Source organism: Schistocerca cancellata, chromosome 5 (genome assembly GCF_023864275.1).
Source record: "Schistocerca cancellata isolate TAMUIC-IGC-003103 chromosome 5, iqSchCanc2.1, whole genome shotgun sequence".
Classification (NCBI taxonomy): domain Eukaryota; kingdom Metazoa; phylum Arthropoda; class Insecta; order Orthoptera; family Acrididae; genus Schistocerca; species Schistocerca cancellata.
The window spans coordinates 25,572,164-25,593,178 of NC_064630.1; the positions used below are offsets into that span (position 1 = coordinate 25,572,164).

At 47.7% G+C, this 21,015-nt stretch overlaps 1 protein-coding gene across 1 annotated transcript in view; it reads right to left on the minus strand.

The window, feature by feature from the left end:
• Positions 1-5,269: 5,269 nt before the first annotated feature.
• LOC126188340 (translation initiation factor IF-2-like) overlaps positions 5,270-21,015 on the minus strand; it is an 82,724-nt gene continuing 66,978 nt past the window's right edge. Inside the window, exon 4 of the mRNA XM_049929938.1 lies at positions 5,270-5,503. Within this exon, the coding sequence (XP_049785895.1) occupies positions 5,270-5,503 (234 nt within the window). The remainder of the gene's footprint in view (positions 5,504-21,015) is intronic.

A 21,015-nucleotide genomic window follows, 5' to 3' on the forward strand; every position in this document is an offset into this window, starting at 1 on the left:
TTTACTTATTTTATTCAATTCTGTAATGCTGCACGGGCTTCAAAAAGGTCGCAACGGAAAACTAGACATACGGCACCCATTAAAAAAGAGTGTTCCCATGACCTCAGGGCTTTATAGAACAAAATATATCTACGATCGCTCTTACTAACCATTCACTGACCACCTTAGAGCAAGAAATTAGCACATAACTAATTTCACAGTTGTTAAAATTAGCAACAGTGTGTACTGTGTCTGGTACACAGACAAGACAGGAAAGAGCGCTTCTTGCGACGACAGGGCTTCCGAGACGAACATCCACAAAGAGCCAACTTGGTTGACATGTCTGTGGCGATAACGCACAACCAGAGGCGAGAAGATTTACCACCCACCAGAACAGAACGTTTCTGTGCGGGATACTAGCAAACTAAGCATTGTTGCAAAATTCTCCTAGAACAAGCTTTTTCGACGAGTGTATCTTTCTTTTTAACCTTGAGACAAGAGGACATTACTCAGCAGCAATGAAAGTCGTTAAAAATCAGTCCGTCATCAGGCCACAAGTGGCCCGTCGGGACCGTCCGACCGCCGTGTCATCCTCAGTTGAGAATGCCGATAGGAGGGGCATGTGGTCAGTACACCGCTCTCCTGGTGGCTTTCATTGACCGGAGCCGCTACTATTCGGTCGAGTAGCTCCTCAATTGGCATCACGAGGCTGATTGCACCCCGAAAATTGGCTGCAGCACATGGCGGCTGGATGGTCACCCATCCAAGTGCCGGCCACGCCCGACAGCGCTTCGGTGATCTCACGGGAACCGGTGTAGCCACTGCGGCAAGGCCGTTGCCAATGAAAGTTGTTAGCGAATATATAATTCGACCAGCAGAACTAAATACCCAAACTGTCAAATCAAAAGAAAGGCGAATGCTGGGAGGAGGAGGAGACAAGATGCAGTCCTCCAATGACACACTCGGCTGCTTTACCTGAGCGTAGACACTCCGTCAGCTAGATAACGCAGTAGTTTGGCCACGCGCATAAGCAATGATGATCAGAAACGCTGTTACTGCCAAACATAAGTCTCACCCCAGTTAAGCTGCAGCGACCTGCAAGGAACTCCAAGTGACAGGCTATCATCTCATACTAGCACAGTGAAGATGACGAGACACTCCAGTCTGACACACTGGCTACATATCAGTCTAGTAAACACACTTAAGCAACCCATTAAAGGTCCACCTGCCGATGTTTTCTTTTTCTCTATATTATACCTAAAACCCAAGAAGGTGTTGGTGAGACAGCTACAAAGAAAATGAATATGCTTCCAAATTTTACTTCAGTGCACTGTTCTAAGACAACTCAAAAGATTTTACACTCCTGGAAATTGAAATAAGAACACCGTGAAATCATTGTCCCAGGAAGGGGAAACTTTATTGACAAATTCCTGGGGTCAGATACATCACATGATCACACTGACAGAACCACAGGCACATAGACACAGGCAACAGAGCATGCACAATGTCGGCACTAGTACAGTGTATATCAACCTTTCGCAGCAATGCAGGCTGCTATTCTCCCATGGAGACGATCGTAGAGATGCTGGATGTAGTCCTATGGAACGGCTTGCCATGCCATTTCCACCTGGCGCCTCAGTTGGACCAGCGTTCGTGCTGGACGTGCAGACCGCATGAGACGACGCTTCATCCAGTCCCAAACATGCTCAATGGGGGACACATCCGGAGATCTTGCTGGCCAGGGTAGTTGACTTACACCTTCTAGAGCACGTTGGGTGGCACGGGATACATGCGGACGTGCATTGTCCTGTTGGAACAGCAAGTTCCCTTGCCGGTCTAGGAATGGTAGAACGATGGGTTCGATGACGGTTTGGATGTACCGTGCACTATTCAGTGTCCCCTCGACGATCACCAGTGGTGTACGGCCAGTGTAGGAGATCGCTCCCCACACCATGATGCCGGGTGTTGGCCCTGTGTGCCTCGGTCGTATGCAGTCCTGATTGTGGCGCTCACCTGCACGGCGCCAAACACGCATACGACCATCATTGGCACCAAGGCAGAAGCGACTCTCATCGCTGAAGACGACACGTCTCCATTCGTCCCTCCATTCACGCCTGTCGCGACACCACTGGAGGCGGGCTGCACGATGTTGGGGCGTGAGCGGAAGACGGCCTAACGGTGTGCGGGACCGTAGCCCAGCTTCATGGAGACGGTTGCGAATGGTCCTCTCCGATACCCCAGGAGCAACAGTGTCCCTAATTTGCTGGGAAGTGGCGGTGCGGTCCCCTACGGCACTGCGTAGGATCCTACGGTCTTGGCGTGCATCCGTGCGTCGCTGCGGTCCGGTCCCAGGTCGACGGGCACGTGCACCTTCCGCCGACCACTGGCGACAACATCGATGTACTGTGGAGACCTCACGCCCCACGTGTTGAGCAATTCGGCGGTACGTCCACCCGGCCTCCCGCATGCCCACTATACGCCCTCGCTCAAAGTCCGTCAACTGCACATACGGTTCACGTCCACGCTGTCGCGGCATGCTACCAGTGTTAAAGACTGCGATGGAGCTCCGTATGCCACGGCAAACTGGCTGACACTGACGGCGGCGGTGCACAAATGCTGCGCAGCTAGCGCCATTCGACGGCCGACACCGCGGTTCCTGGTGTGTCCGCTGTGCTGTGCGTGTGATCATTGCTTGTACAGCCCTCTCGCAGTGTCCGGAGCAAGTATGGTGGGTCTGACACACCGGTGTCAATGTGTCCTTTTTTCCATTTCCAGGAGTGTATATTGAAGACCGGTGGTTCAATACCTTATATGTCATCCAAGACCGAGGGGGCGCAGTGATTAGCACATTGCACCCGCGTTCGGGAGGACAGTGGTTCTAACCCGCGTCTGATCATCCTGATTTAAGAAACTTCCTGGCAGATTAAAACTGTGTGCCGGACCGAGACTCCGAGTGCTAGTTCTGCAAGGTTCGCAGGAGGGCTTCAGTAAAGTTTGGAAAGTAGGAGACGAGGTACTGGCAGAAGTAAGGCTGTGAGGACGGGGCGTGAGACGTGCTTGGGTAGTTCAGATGGTAGAACACTTGCCCGCGAAAGGCAAAGGTCCTGAGTTGATGGTGGACTTAGTCTAATGTATATGAAAAGACACGGGGGTTATTCGTCAGAACGATTTTACGACAGTGGCGCGGTCAATTTCGCAATATCTCGGGTGCGTTGGCCGATGTACTAGCGCCCATTTCAATGTTGCCCCCAGTCAATGTGGGCCATATTTCACCGAAGATGTCACATTTCAAGTGTTTTTTTTTTTTTTTTTTTTTTTTTTTTTTTTTTTTTTTTTTTTTTTTTTTTTTTTTTTTTTTTTTTTTTGGAGCTTAGCTATGTCAGAGATTCCTTCCCAACATCGCGACTACCGACGACGCCAGATGTACAGCAACTCTTACTGCGCCGGTGCCCCAGGAATACCCTGGAAAAGAAGTACCCAGATAAGACCTGGCGACAGATATGGCGCGTTATACGGAACGTTTACCTCCCACCGTCGGTACGCTCAACATGGTATGTGGTGGTAAATAGGAAGTTCGCAACGAATCAACGGCGGCACGCGATTCATTTGGCGGACACTCCACTATGTTTAGGCTGCGCAACGGTAGACATTGATGAACATCGTTTACCATGTAGTGGGATGGCTCTGGTGTGGCACTTAGCACAACAGATATTGGAGTTCCTGTTACGCTCCGCCCGTCACACAATTTCATCAGAAACACTTTTTTTCCCCCAAGAATCTTATTTTCCGGTCCAAAAACCAATGCAGTGACATGGGTACGGGGAATGGTTGTGGGCTACGTCTATAACGAATCGGAAAAGGACAAAATGGATTTTTGGCATTTTCTCCTGCATGGACACACTAAGCTGCAACAGCATAAGAAATATAGGCAAGACTTCGCTAATTACTTGCGACTTACATTTACCGACCCGCCGGCCAGATGGGGTGTGACGGGTGAGAGATGAGATAGACATCGATCACACTTACGGACCCTTAGTTAATTTCGAGAAGACGACCCAGTCTTACACCAACGTCTGGAGAACGAGTCGATAGATGGCTCTCTTGCTCTGTCGAACGTTGGGTCGTGAGCAGGTGTCGCCCCCGACAAGAATTTCATTTCATTGCTACAGGAGCATGATGTTTCTTTTATATTTGTACTATCCACGATGTCTTCATGTCTTTTGGTTGGTTTGGTTTGGTTGTTTGGGGAAGGAGACCAGACAGCGTGGTCATCGGTCTCATCGGATTAGGGAAGGATGGGGAAGGAAGTCGGCCGTGCTTTCAGAGGAACCATCCCGGCATTTGCCTGGAGTGATTTAGGGAAATCACGGAAAACCTAAATCAGGACGCGGGATTGAACCGTAGTCCTCCCGAATGCGAGTCCAGTGTCTCACCACTGCGCCACCTCGCTCGGTTTTCATGTCTTTCATTTGGACATTTTCAGTTTTATTCATTTCCTTACTTAATTAATTTTCTAATTAGCCACTATTTGTCAAGATTTGGACATTGTATGCACTATTTATGCGGTAGTACAACAAAATGTATGGGAGCAAAGGTTGTAAGCCTGACATTGAAAAAATAAAAAAACTTCGAGTCTCGGTCCGGCACACAGTTTTAATGTGCCAGGAAGTTTCACATCATCCCACACACCGCTGCAGAGTGAGAACCTCATCCTGATTTACGTTTTCCATGATTTCCCTAAATAGCTTCAGGCAAGTGCCGGAATAGTTCCTGTGAAAGGGCAAGGCCGATTTCGTTCTCCAATCCGATAGCACCGATGACGTCGCTGTTTGATCCGACCCCCAAATCAACCAGCCAACCATCCACACTTAAGTTTTCCGTGGTGTCCTTCTGTCGGTGTAGGTGAATGTTTTAATGGCTTCTTTAAATGGTTCAAATGGCTCTGAGCACTATACGACTTAACTTCTGAGGTCATCAGTCGCCTAGAACTTAGAACTAATTAAACCTAACTAACCTGTGGACATCACACACATCCATGCCCGAGGCAGGATTCGAACCTGCGACCGAAGCGGTCGCCCGGGTCCAGACTGTAGCACCTACAACCGCACGGCCACTCCGGCCGGCGGCTTCTTTAAATAAGAAGCTTCATTGACTAATATGAATCTAACGTCACCACCTTTGAAGTCCTCGCAGTTTGGGGATACTTGCAACCGCCGTGTTGATGGTAACGCCGTGTTCTTAGAGCGAAGACTCGAGCGATGTATTTGCACCCCTAGACACTGCAATAAAGTTACATTTCACGGAATACAAGGGAGCGGGGTGACACGAACTGCAGGACACCCACGCCGCAGTGGCGGCGAGGTGGCGCCGAGTAACTCGGTAACAATTTAGAGGAGGGAAGCGCCGGGGGCGGGCAGATATTGCACGGGCCGCTGTCGCCGCCCCCGCGGCCGCCATAAATCCCGGCTAATCCGGCCGGCGCGGAGCGGCGCGCCGAGCCGGTGTTTATGTTTGGCGGAGGCGGCTGGCGGGCGCGTTTCACGGTCAGCGGACTTTACAGCGGCGATTTCACGGCCGACCCCGGGCCCGCGCCGCCTCGCGCGCTATTAGGCCCCTTCCTCCGCCATTATCCCGCCCCCCCCTCCCCCCTGTGCTATAACTCGGCCTGCCGGCGCAGAAGACGCGGTGGCGGTATGCCGTGGGTGGCGCAATTCGTAGCCACCTGCGTCTGTGCTCACGTTACGCTGTGCGTATTCAGACTACGGTGTAATGCGGCAACTGGTTTCCATATTACCCAACTAATTGAATGCAGACAGACGCGTTAAGGTGGTCACGGAATATGCTTACAAGGGAACCTCCCCATCGCAACCCCCTCAGATTTAGTTATAAGTTGGCACAGTGGATAGGCCTTGAAAAACTGAACACAGATCAATCGAGAAAACAGGAAGAAGTTGTGTGGAACTATGAAAAAATAAGCAAAATATACAAACTGCGTAGTCCAAGTGTAAGATATGCAACATCAAGGACATTGTAAGCTGCGGAGCGTCGTGGTCCCGTGGTTAGCGTGAGCAGCTGCCGAACGAGAGGTCCTAGGTTCGAGTCCGCGCTCGAGAGAAAATTTTACTTACTTTCTTTTCGCGAAGTTACGATCTGACCCTTCATTCATTGACGTCTCTGTTCACTGTAATAAGTTGAGTGTCTGTGTTTTGCGACCGCACCGCAAAACCGTGCGATTAGTAGACAAAAGGACGTGCCTCTCCAATAGGAATCGAAAACATTTGATCGCAAATTCATAGGTCAACCGATTCCTCCACAGGAAAACACGTCTGAAATATTCTATACGACACTGGTGACGGCATGTGCGTCACATGACAGGAATATGTTGTCGACCCACCTAACTGGCACACTTGGCGAATGGGTAAAAAGATTCTTCTACCTTGCCCGATTTAGGTTTTCTTGTGGATGTAATAATCACCCCCAAAAAAGTGATGAAAACATAAGAGTTTGTCACATAAACCGCAACAAATGAATGCAACAGTTTCACAGTCGCACCGTTTTCCCTGTGCTCTGTCAAAACATGTTTTTTTACGTTTTAAAATGTTTCCGTGTGTAGGCCGTCAAATCCTGCATATGTCCAAGCAAATCTGAACATGTCCTGGAATTTTGGAGAGCGAAGTTGATTATGTGTGAGTGCCTGAACTTTGATAATTGTCTGAAAATAAAAAATTAAACTTTTCACTCGAGAGAAGATTTGAACCAAGGACCTCTCGATCCGCAGCTGCTCACGCTAACCACGGAACCACGGCGCTCGTAAGCCGGCGCCCTCCTTGATTTTGCATACCTTGCGCATGGACTACTCAGTTCGTATATTTTGCTTATTTTTTTCATAGTTCCACACAACTTCTTCCTGTTTTCTCGATTGATCTGTGTTCAGTTTTTCATGGCCTATCCCTGTGCCAACTTATAACTAAATCTGAGGGGGGTGCGATGGGAAGGTTCCCTTGTTAGTGAATAGCTGTTTTCGAGATCGGAGGAAGAGTGGTTCACTAACAGTGTACCACACGGATCTGCACTGAAGCGCCAAAGAAACTGTAACAGGCATGCGTATTTAAATACAGAACTGTATAGACAGGTAGAACACGGCGCTGCGGTCGGCAACGTCTATAAAAGACAAGTGTCTGGGCACAGTTGTTAGATCCGTTACTGCTGCTGCAATGGCAGGTTATCAAGATTTAAGAGAGTTTGAAATTGGAGTTATAGTAGGCACACGAGCGATGGGACACAGCATCTCCGAGGCAGCTATGAAGTGAAGATTTTCCCGTACGACCATTTGACGAGTGCACCGTGAATATCAGGAATCCCGTTGTTGTTGTTGTGGTCTTCAGTCAGACATTGGTCTGATGCAGCTCTCCATGCTATTCTATCCTACGCAAGCTTGTTCATCTCCCAGTACGTACTGCAACCTACTTCCTTCTCTGTTTAGTGTATTAATCTCTTGGTCTCCCTCTACAATTTTTACCCTCCACGCTGCCCTCCAATACTAAATTGGTGATCCCCTGATGCCTCAGAATATGCCCTACCAACCGATCCCTTCTTCTGGTCAAGTTGTGCCACAAACTTCTCTTCTCCCCAATCCTATTCAATACTTCCTCATTAGTTATGTGATCTACCCATCTAATCTTCAGCATTCTTCGGTAGCACCACATTGCCATTGTAGTGGCACCACATTTCGAAAGCTTCTATTCTCTTCTTGTCTAAACTATTTATCGTCCACGTTTCACTTGCGTACATGGCTACACTCCATACAAATACTTTCAGAAACGACTTCCTGACACTTAAATCTATACTCGATGTTAACAAGTTTCTCTTCTTCAGAAACGCTTTCCTTGCCATTGCCAGTCTACGTTTTATATCCTCTCTATTTCGACCATCATCAGTTATTTTGCTCCCCAAATAGAAAAACTCATTTACTACTTTAAGCGTCTCATTTCCTAATCTAATTCTCGCAGAATCACCCGATTTAATTCGTCTACATTCCATTCTCCTCGTTTTGCTTTTGTTGATGTTCATCTTATATCCTCCTTTCAAGACACTGTCCATTCCGTTCAGCTACTTTTCCAGGTCCTTTGCTGACTCTGGCAGAATTACAATGTCATCGGCGAACCTCAAAGTTTTTATTTCTTCTCCATGTATTTTAATTCTCTTCTGTCCGGTAAAACACCAAATCTCCAAAATCACTGCTGCCAGAAAGAGATCCTGCAAGATCGGGCCTAACGACGACTGAAGACAATTGTTCACCTTGACAGAAGTGCAACCCTTCCGCAAATTGCTGCAGATGTCAGTGCTGGCCCATCAACAAGTGTCAGCGTGCAAATCATTCAATGAAACATCATCGATACGGGCTTTCGAAGACGATGGTCCATGACACAAACTTTTACGCCTCGCTTGCGCCCCTCAACACCGACATTGAACTGTCGATGACTGGCAACATGCTGCCCGGTCGGACGAGTCTCGTTTCAAATTGTATCGAGGAGATGGACGTATACGGCGTAGGGTGCGTGCAGTTGGCGTGATATGGGACCCCTGATACGCCTAGATACGACTCTGACAGGTGAGACGTAGGTAAGCATCCTGTCTGATCACCTGTATCCATTCATGTCCATTGTGCATTCCGACGGACTTGGGCAGTTCCAGCATGGCAATGCGACACCCCACACGTCCAGAGTAGCTACACAGTGTCTCCAGGAACACTGTGTTGAGTTTAAACACTTTCGCTGGCCACCAAATTCCCCAGATGTGAATATTATTGAGCATATCTGGGATGCGTTGCAACGTGCTGTTCAGAAGACATCTCCACCGCCTGGATTTATGGCCAGACCTGCAGGGTTCATGGTGTCACTTCCCACCAGCACTATTTTAGACATTAGTCGAGTCCATACCACGTCGTGTTGCGGGACATTTGCGTGCTCGCGGGGGGGGCCCTACACGATTTTAGGTAGGTGGATCAGTTTCTTTGGCTCTTCAGTGTACATGGGGTCCTCGTTTATTCTTGTTACGTATAAACCTTATACTTAATAAACGGCTCAAGAGTCAGAAACAATGTTTACGTGAATCATAGTAGGCGAAATTGAGATACGCATTAATTTACGGGGAGCACGTAAAGATGCCTGGAAAATAGTGTCTCCCGCCACGTATGACTGCCTGTGATGGATTTCACCTGATTTCATGCACCACACACAACTTAACTGTCATGAACTTCGTTCTTTGTGACAGTTCCCTGTCGCACAATGCAGGGGCAATGAGGACGACCCTACACCCTTTTCGATGGGGAGTGTTTGAACACCCACTGTACAGCCCAGACTTGAACCCAACTGATTTTCATCTTTGCTCGAATAAACCGCTGGCTACGAAGGCAACAGTTTTGCACAGACAACAAACTGCAGCCCAGCGCAGAAGAATTGTTAGGAAGCGCAGGGGGATGCCTCCTAGGATGAAGGTATTGGAAAGTTGGTACAACGCTACGACAAATGTCTCGGTCGGGTCGGCGACAAGGTAGAGACGTAACTGGAAGGTGTAACCAACTCTTACAAATAAAACATTTTTAATTTTCTGTGTGGTTTTCATTACGTGACGGATCGGACATTACTTTACGAATAGCCCTCGTATGCAACTGCCGATGTACTGAAGCAACGAGGAGTTTTGCAGTGGGACCATCTGTTTTTAATGGCATGTACTTGCTCGTGAAAAAGGTGTATGGTGATATAACACATGGCAATGTTCAGTCACAACTTAGTCAGCGTAACAGTTAAATATGTTGCCGATTTGCATGGGCACAGTGTCTGCATCTGCATGATTACTTTGCAATTCACAATCAAGTGCGTGGCACAGTGTTCATTTCTCTACGGTTCCACTCTCTAAGAGCTCGCGGGAAAAACGAGCCTGTGCGTCTGGTCCCGGCGGAGGTTCGAGTCCTCCCTCGGGCGTGCGTGTGTGTGTGTGTGTGTGTGTGTTTGTCCTTACGATAATTTAGGTTAAGTAGTGTGTAAGCTTAGGGACTGATGACCTTAGCAGTTAAGTCTCATAAGATTTCACACACATTTGAACATACACTCCTGGAAATGGAAAAAAGAACACATTGACACCGGTGTGTCAGACCCACCATACTTGCTCCGGACACTGCGAGAGGGCTGTACAAGCAATGATCACACGCACGGCACAGCGGACACACCAGGAACCGCGGTGTTGGCCGTCGAATGGCGCTAGCTGCGCAGCATTTGTGCACCGTCGCCGTCAGTGTCAGCCAGTTTGCCGTGGCATACGGAGCTCCATCGCAGTCTTTAACACTGGTAGCATGCCGCGACAGCGTGGACGTGAACCGTATGTGCAGTTGACGGACTTTGAGCGAGGGCGTATAGTGGGCATGCGGGAGGCCGGGTGGACGTACCGCCGAATTGCTCAACACGTGGGGCGTGAGGTCTCCACAGTACATCGATGTTGTCGCCAGTGGTCGGCGGAAGGTGAACGTGCCCGTCGACCTGGGACCGGACCGCAGCGACGCACGGATGCACGCCAAGACCGTAGGATCCTACGGAGTGCCGTAGGGGACCGCACCGCCACTTCCCAGCAAATTAGGGACACAGTTGCTCCTGGGGTATCGGCGAGGACCATTCGCAACGGTCTCCATGAAGCTGGGCTACGGTCCCGCACACCGTTAGGCCGTCTTCCGCTCACGCCCCAACATCGTGCAGCCCGCCTCCAGTGGTGTCGCGACAGGCGTGAATGGAGGGACGAATGGAGACGTGTCGTCATCAGCGATGAGAGTCGCTTCTGCCTTGGTGCCAATGATGGTCGTATGCGTGTTTGGCGCCGTGCAGGTGAGCGCCACAATCAGGATTGCATACGACCGAGGCACACAGGGCCAACACCCGGCATCATGGTGTGGGGAGCGATCTCCTACACTGGCCGTACACCACTGGTGATCGTCGAGGGGACACTGAATAGTGCACGGTACATCCAAAGCGTCATCGAACCCATCGTTCTACCATTCCTAGACCGGCAAGGGAACTTGCTGTTCCAACAGGACAATGCACGTCCGCATGTATCCCGTGCCACCAAACGTGCTCTAGAAGGTGTAAGTCAACTACCCTGGCCAGCAAGATCTCCGGATCTGTCCCCCATTGAGCATGTTTGGGACTGGATGAAGCGTCGTCTCACGCGGTCTGCACGTCCAGCACGAACGCTGGTCCAACTGAGGCGCCAGGTGGAAATGGCATGGCAAGCCGTTCCACAGGACTACATCCGGCATCTCTACGATCGTCTCCATGGGAGAATAGCAGCCTGCATTGCTGCGAAAGGTGGATATACACTGTACTAGTGCCGACATTGTGCATGCTCTGTTGCCTGTGTCTATGTGCCTGTGGTTCTGTCAGTGTGATCATGTGATGTATCTGACCCCAGGAATGTGTCAATAAAGTTTCCCCTTCCTGGGACAATGAATTCACGGTGTTCTTATTTGAATTTCCAGGAGTGTATTTTTAAAAAAAAGCAAGCATTTAAGTCCTTCTGTGCGAGCTCTGGTTTCTCTTACTTTCCTGCTTCTGCTAATAGAACTTGTCTGGAAGGTGCCGCTTCCAGCCACAACTTTTCAAAATAGTTGCTGCTCACTACAGGAAGGGTGGCCAGAAGTGATCCGCAAAACTGCCGTCCCGTATTCTTGGCATCCATTTGCTATAGAATCGTAGAACATATTCTGTGCTGAAACATAATGAGCTACCTCGAACAGAACGACCTTCTCAATGCTAACCAGAATGGTTTTTGAAAACATCGATCATGTGGAATGCAACTCGCACTTTTCTCACATGACATCCTGAAAGCCATGAATCAAGGCAGTCAAATAAAACCACTATCTCTCTGTTTCTGTTTCACTCGCAGCTGCGCCTACGCTTATTATCAAAAGTACGATCGTATTGGGTATCAGATGAAATCTGTGACTTGTTTGATGGTATCTCAGTAGGGAGAACGCAGCATGTTATCTTGGGTGGAAAGTCATCGTCAGATGTAGAAGTAACTCGTGTTTTACTCCAGAGAAATGTGCTGGCTCCCTTCCTCTCCATGTTGTACAATATTAATCTTGTGGTTAATATTATAGTAACCTCTGACTTCTCGCAAATGATCCAGATATCTGTAACGAAGCTGTACAAATATTCGGTCATATCTTGATAAGATTTCAAAATAGCGCACAGATTAGCAACTTACTTTTAAAGTTCAGAAATGTAAAATTGTGCACATAAAATTAAAAAAAAAGCAAGAAACATAGTATCCTATGGATATGAGTGAGACACAGCTGGAATCGGTAAACTCATACAAATACCTTGGTGTAATGCTTACTTGAGTCATGAAACACAGCGACCACATAGGGTTAATCGACGGTAAATCAGGTAGCAGATTCGGTTTGTAGGTAGGAGACTAGGGATCACAATCAGACTGCAAAGGAGGTTGCCAATACATCATTCGTATGATCCGTCCTAGAATACTGCTGAAGTGCGTGAGATCCATACTCTAACAACCCTACCACAACAAAGGTCAAAAATTAATTATGATTGTAGTGTTGCTCACGCTGCTAAATATTGCATTTTCGAGCAACAACAAAGTTATATTATGTGGCAGGTGTCATTAGAGCACAGTTATTAAAGTCATTACTTGAAATAATGGATAAACTAGACACTCATCTTTTCGTGTTTCCCACGCTGGTCTCGTTGTGAACTCATGACTCAATCGTCGAAAATCTAGTTAGTGATGATTCCAAGCTCGGATGCAAAGAGGCCTAGGTGTTATTCTGCGATATTCAAAAGTTTTATAGATGTGTTTCATAAACCATTCTTGATTATTAAACTTTTGCAAGTTAGGACAATGGTGATGTAAAATAGTAATCAGCACTCCGAATTTAAGTTATACTTCTTTTTTATTACTTTTGTTGCAACATCACTTCACAATATAAAACATACTTGAAAATATCTTATCACTGTTAAAGTTCACATTTCATAAGCTGACTACAATTTGCGTCTTTTCAACATGACGACCAAGACTTGACTCTCTAATAACCGTTTACGCGCCCAAAATTCAGAGTTACAAGTACGTCAAAGATCATAGTGACAAAAGAAAGAATACACATAAGAATAATATCATTGCAATATATACATATCGATGTATCGAAGTACCTCTACATTAATGAAATCAAATCTGAATGTAGTCACAGAAATATGTTAACTATTTTACAGAAACACAGTATAATATTGCTGGTATCGAGAGGTTGAGGTGAGGTTCCGTAATGGTTACGTAATTCAAGTACTATTACAGTACGAAGCAGGACTCGCAGAGGATATTGAACGTACACAGGAAAAGGCAGCACGAAATGTCACATGCTTGTTTGACATGCGGGCGAGTGTCGCTGAGATGTCGAAGAAACTGAGGATGCAGACTCTCCCAGATAGAGGTAAACTATCCCGAAAAATGTACTAACAAAAGCCGGCCGGAGTGGCCGAGCGGTTAAAGGCGCTACAGTCTGGAACCGCACGACCGCTACGGTCGCAGGTTCGAATCCTGCCTCGAGCATGGATGTGTGTGATGTCCTTAGGTTAGTTAGGTTTAAGTAGTTCTAAGTTCTAGGGGACTTATGACCACAGCAGTTGAGTCCCACAGTGCTCAGAGCCATGGATGTGTGTGATGTCCTTAGGTTAGTTAGGTTTAAGTAGTTCTAAGTTCTAGGGGACTTATGACCACAGCAGTTGAGTCCCATAGTGCTCAGAGCCATTTGAACCATTTGTACTAACAAAGTTTCAAGAAACGTTTTCAAATTATGACTAGCAACATGCTGAAACCTTCTATGTATCACTCCCACAGGGATCTTGAGGAAAATATTACCCAGAGGCATATCAACGATCGTTCTTCCCGCGTTCCATATGTGCATAGAACTGATACGGTGGGACGTACTCAGTGCCATTCACTTCACAGTGGGTAGCAGAGCACAGATGCAGCTTTAGATATACACAGGGAAACAATTCCAGTTGAGATCAATTCACTACCGTAGCCTTAAAGTCGCCGATCACAACCAACTGTACAAGAATACAGGATGTCCAAACACTTGCCCCTGGCGTAGACGAAACCCAGCTGCTACCGTGCAGTGTAAACCAGCTACGGAATCTACAACAGCCCTCTCGTGTTTGATCCAGTTGTGCATTTCACAGGTGACAGCCGTAGCTTTTTAGCACGAGAACGCAGACTACTTGTATTATTACCTGGTTCCACGCACAATAATATCTACGGATATAGGCCGCAAAAGTTACTTTTTCTACTTCTTCTTATTGTTTTTCATCATCATCATCATCATTTAAGACTGATTATGCCTTTCAGCGTTCAGTCTGGAGCATAGTGCCCCTTATAAAATTCCTCCATGATCCTCTATTCAGTGCTAAATTTGGTGCCTCTTCTGATGTTAAGCCTATTACTTCAAAATCATTCTTAACCGAATCCACGTAGCTTCTCCTTGGTCTACCCCGACTCCTCCTACCCTCCACTGCTGAACCCATGAGTCTCTTGGGTAACCTTGCTTCTCCCTCGCGTGTAACATGACCCCACCATCTAAGCCTGTTCGCCCCGACTGCTGCATCTATAGAGTTCATTCCCAGTTTTTCTTTGATCTCCTCATTGTGGACACCCTCCTGCCATTGTTCCCATCTACTAGTACCTACAATCATCCTGGCTACTTTCATATGCGTAACCTCAACCTTATTGATAAGGTAACCTGAATCCACCCATCTTTCGCTCCCATACAACAAAGTCGTTGTTCGAAAGATTGAACGGTGCACAGATAATTAGTCTTGGTACTGACTTCCTTCTTGCAGAAGAGAGTAGCTGAGCACTCACTGCATTAGCTTTATTTTTTTTTTCAACAGCCTTCTGATAGGTTTGTTGCGGCCCGCCACGAAGTCCTCTCCAGTGACCTCTTCATATCAGAGTAGCACTTGCAACCTACGTCCTCAATTATTTGCTGGATGTATTCCAAACTCTGTCTTCGTCTACAGTTTTTGCCCTCTACAGCTCCCTCTAGTACGGAGGACATCATTTTCTCATGTCTTAACAGACGTCGTATCACCCTGTCCTTTCTCCTTATCAGTGTTTTCCACATATTCCTTTCCTCTCCGATTCTACGCAGAACCTCCTCATTCCTTACCTTATCAGTCCACCCAATTTCCAACATTCGTGTGTAACACCACATGTCAAATGCTTCGATTCTCTTCTGTTCCGGTTTTCCCAGAGCCCAAGTCTCACTATCATACAAAACTGTGCTCCAGACGTACATTCTCAGAAATTTCTTCCTCAAACTGAGGCCTGTGTTTGATAGTAGTAGACTTCTCTTGGCCAGGAATGCCCTTTCTCCCAGTGCTAGTCTGCTTTTGATGTCCTCCTTGCTCCGTCCGTGACTGGTTATTTTGCAGCCTAGGTAGCAGAATTCCTTGACTTCATCTACTTCGTGACCATCAGTCTCTCGCTGTTCTCATTTGTGCCACTTCTCACTACTTTGTCTTTCTTCGATGTACTCACAGTCCACATTCTGTACTCATTACATTGTTCATTCCATTCAGCATATAGTGTGATTCTTCTTCATTTTCAGTCAGGATAGCAATGTCGTCAGTGAATCTTATCATTGATATCCTTTCACCTTTAATTTTAATTCCACTCCTGAACCTTTCTTTTATTTCCATCATTGCTTCCACGATGTACAGTAGGGGCGAAAAGCTACATCCTTGTCTTATACGCTTTTTAATCCGAGCGTTCCTGGTTGTCCATTCTTATTATTCCCTCTCGGCTCATCTGTATATCGTATATTACCAGTCTCCCCCAAAGTTCCTAGCAGTGGATAAAGCGACCGGCTGGACTGACGTCAGTGCAGCCAGAAGGCTTAACAGCTGAAAGTGTTGGGCGGTGGCAGGCTGCCCGAGCCGTCCCCGTGATTGGCCGGAGCCGTTGTTTACAGCAGGCACCTCGGCGGTCCGGGCGCGCGCAGATGCGGCCGTGCTAATCCGCAGCGCGCTGGCGCCGCCACGCCGTGACTGACTGCGACTAATTACCCCGCCGGCGCCTCCTGCAGCCGCGGCACCTGCCCGACAGCTGCCCGGCATTACTCACGCGCCCCCCTCTGGGGCCGCACTGCGCTGTCCGCTCAAAGATTTCCCGCACCGGCAACCCTTCCTCGCTCTCCGTTGTACAGTACTGATTCCGCGACTTACCGCCAACCGAACACTACTTCTCCTCTCGCAGGTGTAGCGCGGCTATTGTATTAATTGCTTTGCGCACAGCACGTGCAGGTCCCCTCACACAGGGTATAAGACGTACAAGTACGAATATTATGATCGCTGGTACCTTAATAAGTAGCCATTTCATTATGTTATTTTTTTTTCTACGCGTGTAACAGTCTTCCCGCAAACACGTCACGTAATTTACAGGGTGTTTCAAAAATGACCGGTATATTTGAAACGGTAATAAAAACTAAACGAGCAGCGATAGAAATACACCGTTTGTTGCAATATGCTTGGGACAACAGTACATTTTCAGGCAGACAAACTTTCGAAATTACAGTAGTTACAATTTTCAACAACAGATGGCGCTGCGGTCTGGGAAACTCTATAGTACGATATTTTCCACATATCCACCATGCGTAGCAATAATATGGCGTAGTCTCTGAATGAAATTACCCGAAACCTTTGACAACGTGTCTGGCGGAATGGCTTCACATGCAGATGAGATGTACTGCTTCAGCTGTTCAATTGTTTCTGGATTCTGCCGGTACACCTGGTCTTTCAAGTGTCCCCACAGAAAGAAACCACAGGGGTTCATGTCTGGCGAATAGGGAGGCCAATCCACGCCGCCTCCTGTATGTTTCGGATAGCCCAAAGCAATCACACGATCATCGAAATATTCATTCAGGAAATTAAAGACGTCGGCCGTGCGATGTGGCCGGGCACCATCTTGCATAACACACGAGGTGTTCGCAGTGTCGTCTAAGGCAGTTTGTACCGCCACAAATTCACGAAGAATGTCCAGATAGCGTGATGCAGTAATCGTTTCAGATCTGAAAAATGGGCCAATGATTCCTTTGGAAGAAATGGCGGCCCAGACCAGTACTTTTTGAGGATGCAGGGACGATAGGACTGCAACATGGGGCTTTTCGGTTCCCCATATGCGCCAGTTCTGTTTATTGATGAAGCCGTCCAGGTAAAAATAAACTTCGTCAGTAAACCAAATGCTGCCCACATGCATATCGCCGTCATCAATCCTGTGCACTATATCGTTAGCGAATGTCTCTCGTGCAGCAATGGTAGCGGTGCTGAGGGGTTGCCGCGTTAGAATTTTGTATGGATAGAGGTGTAAACTCTGGCGCACGAGACGATACGTGGACGTTGGCATCATTTGCACCGCAGCTGCAACTCGGCGAATGGAAACCTGAGGCCGCTGTTGGATCACCTGCTGCACTAGCTGCGCGTTGCCCTCTGTGGTTGCCGTACGCGGTCGCCCTACCTTTCCAGCACGTTCATCCGTCACGTTCCATTGAAATTTTTCAAACAGATCCTTTATTGTATCGCTTTTCGGTCCTTTGGTTCATTAAACCTCCGTTGAAAACTTCGTCTTGTTGCAACAACACTGTGTTCTAGGCGGTGGAATTCCAACACCAGAAAAATCCTCTGTTCTAAGGAATAAACCATGTGGTCTACAGCACACTTGCACGTTGTGAACAGCACACGCTTACAGCAGAAAGATGACGTACAGAATGGCGCACCCACAAACTGCGTTGTCTTCTGTATCTTTCACATCGCTTGCAGCGCCATCTGTTGTTGAAAATTGTAACTACTGTAATTTCGAAAGTTTGTCCGCCTGAAAATGTACTGTTGTCCCAAGCATATTGCAACAAACGGTGTATATCTATCGCTGCTCGTTTAGTTTTTATTGCCGTTTCAAATATACCGGTCATTTTTGAAACACCCTGTACTTCCCAATGTTTCTGCACGGTCGTCAACAGGCCGCTACGCGGACTACGCCTGTCAGTATAGACTTCCCGCTTGGCGTTCACGAGAATACATTTCAATACCTGCTGCCTGGTGCAGAACAAACATTAATGACTTGCTCATTCTTAGACTCAGATACTAACCAACCTAAAAACATTCTACCCCTAAAACCTAAATTATTAGTCTAAAATGCAGTAAATACTGATCTAATGCTGTTGAGCAAACTGCCCTCAGTCTCCAATAAAAATATCTGCGCCATTACCCCTAACACGCCGTGTAGCAAAAGCTAAGCTCACTAGATAAAAATAAAGTATAAACCAGACAATTTGCAGCTATTGTAAATCTCACCCTTCGACAATGCCCTAACCAGTTCGATTTTACACAGAGTACGCGAAGGAACGTGCCCCCCTTCTTGCAGCCGTGTACCGTAGGTCTCTAGAAGAGCGTAGCGTTCCAAAGGATTGGAAAAGGACGCAGGTCATCCCCGTTTTCAAGAAGGGACGTTGAGCAGATGTGCAGAACTATAGACCTATATCTCTTAACGTCGATCAGTTGTAGAATTTTGGAACAAGTATTATGTTCGGGTATAATGACTTTTCTGGAGACTAGAAATCTACTCTGTAGGAATCAGCATGGGTTTTGAAAAAGACGATCGTGTGAAACCCAGCTCGCGCTATTCGTCCAGGAGACTCAGAGGGCCTAGACATGGGATTCCAGGTAGATGCCGTGTTTCTTGACTTCCGCAAGGCGTTTGATACAGTTCCCCACAGTCGTTTAATGCACAAAAGAAGAGCATATGGACTATCAGACCAATTGTGTGATTGATTTGAAGAGTTCCTAGATAACAGAACGCAGCACGTCGTTCTCAATGGAGAGAAGTCTTCCGAAGTAAGAGAGATTTCAGGTGTGCCGCATGGGACTGTCGTAGGACCGTTGCTATTCACAATATATATAAATGACCTTGTGGATAACATCGGAAATTCATTGAGGCTTTTGCGGATGATGCTGTAGTATATCGAGAGGTTGTAACATTGGAAAATTGTAATGAAATGCAGGAGAATCTGCAACGAAATGACGCATGGTACAGGGAATGGCAATTGAATCTCAATGTAGACAAGTGTAATGTGCTGCGAATACACAGAAAGAAAGATCCTTTATCATTTAGCTACAATACAGCAGGTCAGCAACTGGAAGCAGTTAATTCCATAAATTATCTGGGAGAGGGCATTAGGAGCGATTTAAAGTGGAATGACTATATAAAATTAATCGTCAGTAAAGCAGATGCCAGACTGAGATTAATTGTAAGAATCCTAAGGAAATGCAGTCCTAAAACAAAGGAAGTAGGTTACAGTATACTTGTTCGCCCACTGCTTGAATACTGCTCACCAGTGTGGGATCAGTACCAGATAGGGTTGATAGAAGACATAGAGAAGATCCAACGAAGAGCAGCGCGCTTCGTTATAGGATCATTTAGTAATCGCGAAAGCGTTACGGAGATGATAGATAAACTCTAGTGGAAGACTCTGCAAGAGAGACGCTTAGAAGCTCGGTACGGGCTTTTGTTGAAGTTTCGAGAACATACCTTCACCGAGGAGTCAAGCTGTATATTGCTCCCTCCTACGTATATGTCGCAAAGAGACCATGAGGATAAAATCAGAGAGATTAGAGCCTACTCAGAGGCATACCGAAAATCATTCTTTCCACGAACAATACGAGAGTGGAATATAAGATAGAATCGATAGAGGTACTCAAGGTACCCTCCGCCACACACCGTCAGGTGGCTTGCGGTGTGTGGATGTAGATGTAGATGTAGATGAACTTGAGATCACCACACCAATGTAACACCTGCAATGTACACTCCTGGAAATTGAAATAAGAACACCGTGAATTCATTGTCCCAGGAAGGGGAAACTTTGTTGACACATTCCTGGGGTCAGATACATCACATGATCACACTGACAGAACCACAGGCACATAGACACAGGCAACAGAGCATGCACAATGTCGGCACTAGTACAGTGTATATCCACCTTTCGCAGCAATGCAGGCTGCTATTCTCCCATGGAGACGATCGTAGAGATGCTGGATGTAGTCCTGTGGAACGGCTTGCCATGCCATTTCCACCTGGCGCCTCAGTTGGACCAGCGTTCGTGCTGGACGTGCAGACCGCGTGAGACGACGCTTCATCCAGTCCCAAACATGCTCAATGGGGGACAGATCCGGAGATCTTGCTGGCCAGGGTAGTTGACTTACACCTTCTAGAGCACGTTGGGTGGCACGGGATACATGCGGACGTGCATTGTCCTGTTGGAACAGCAAGTTCCCTTGCCGGTCTAGGAATGGTAGAACGATGGGTTCGATGACGGTTTGGATGTACCGTGCACTATTCAGTGTCCCCTCGACGATCACCAGTGGTGTACGGCCAGTGTAGGAGATCGCTCCCCACACCATGACGCCGGGTGTTGGCCCTGTGTGCCTCGGTCGTATGCAGTCCTGATTGTGGCGCTCACCTGCACGGCGCCAAACACGCATACGACCGTCATTGGCACCAAGGCAGAAGCGACTCTCATCGCTGAAGACGACACGTCTCCATTCGTCCCTCCATTCACGCCTGTCGCGACACCACTGGAGGCGGGCTGCACGATGTTGGGGCGTGAGCGGAAGACGGCCTAACGGTGTGCGGGACCGTAGCCCAGCTTCATGGAGACGGTTGCGAATGGTCCTCGCCGATACCCCAGGAGCAACAGTGTCCCTAATTTACTGGGAAGTGGCGGTGCGGTCCCCTACGGCACTGCGTAGGATCCTACGGTCTTGGCGTGCATCCGTGCGTCGCTGCGGTCCGGTCCCAGGTCGACGGGCAAGTGCACCTTCCGCCGACCACTGGCGACAACATCGATGTACTGTGGAGACCTCACGCCCCACGTGTTGAGCAATTCGGCGGTACGTCCACCCGGCCTCCCGCATGCCCACTATACGC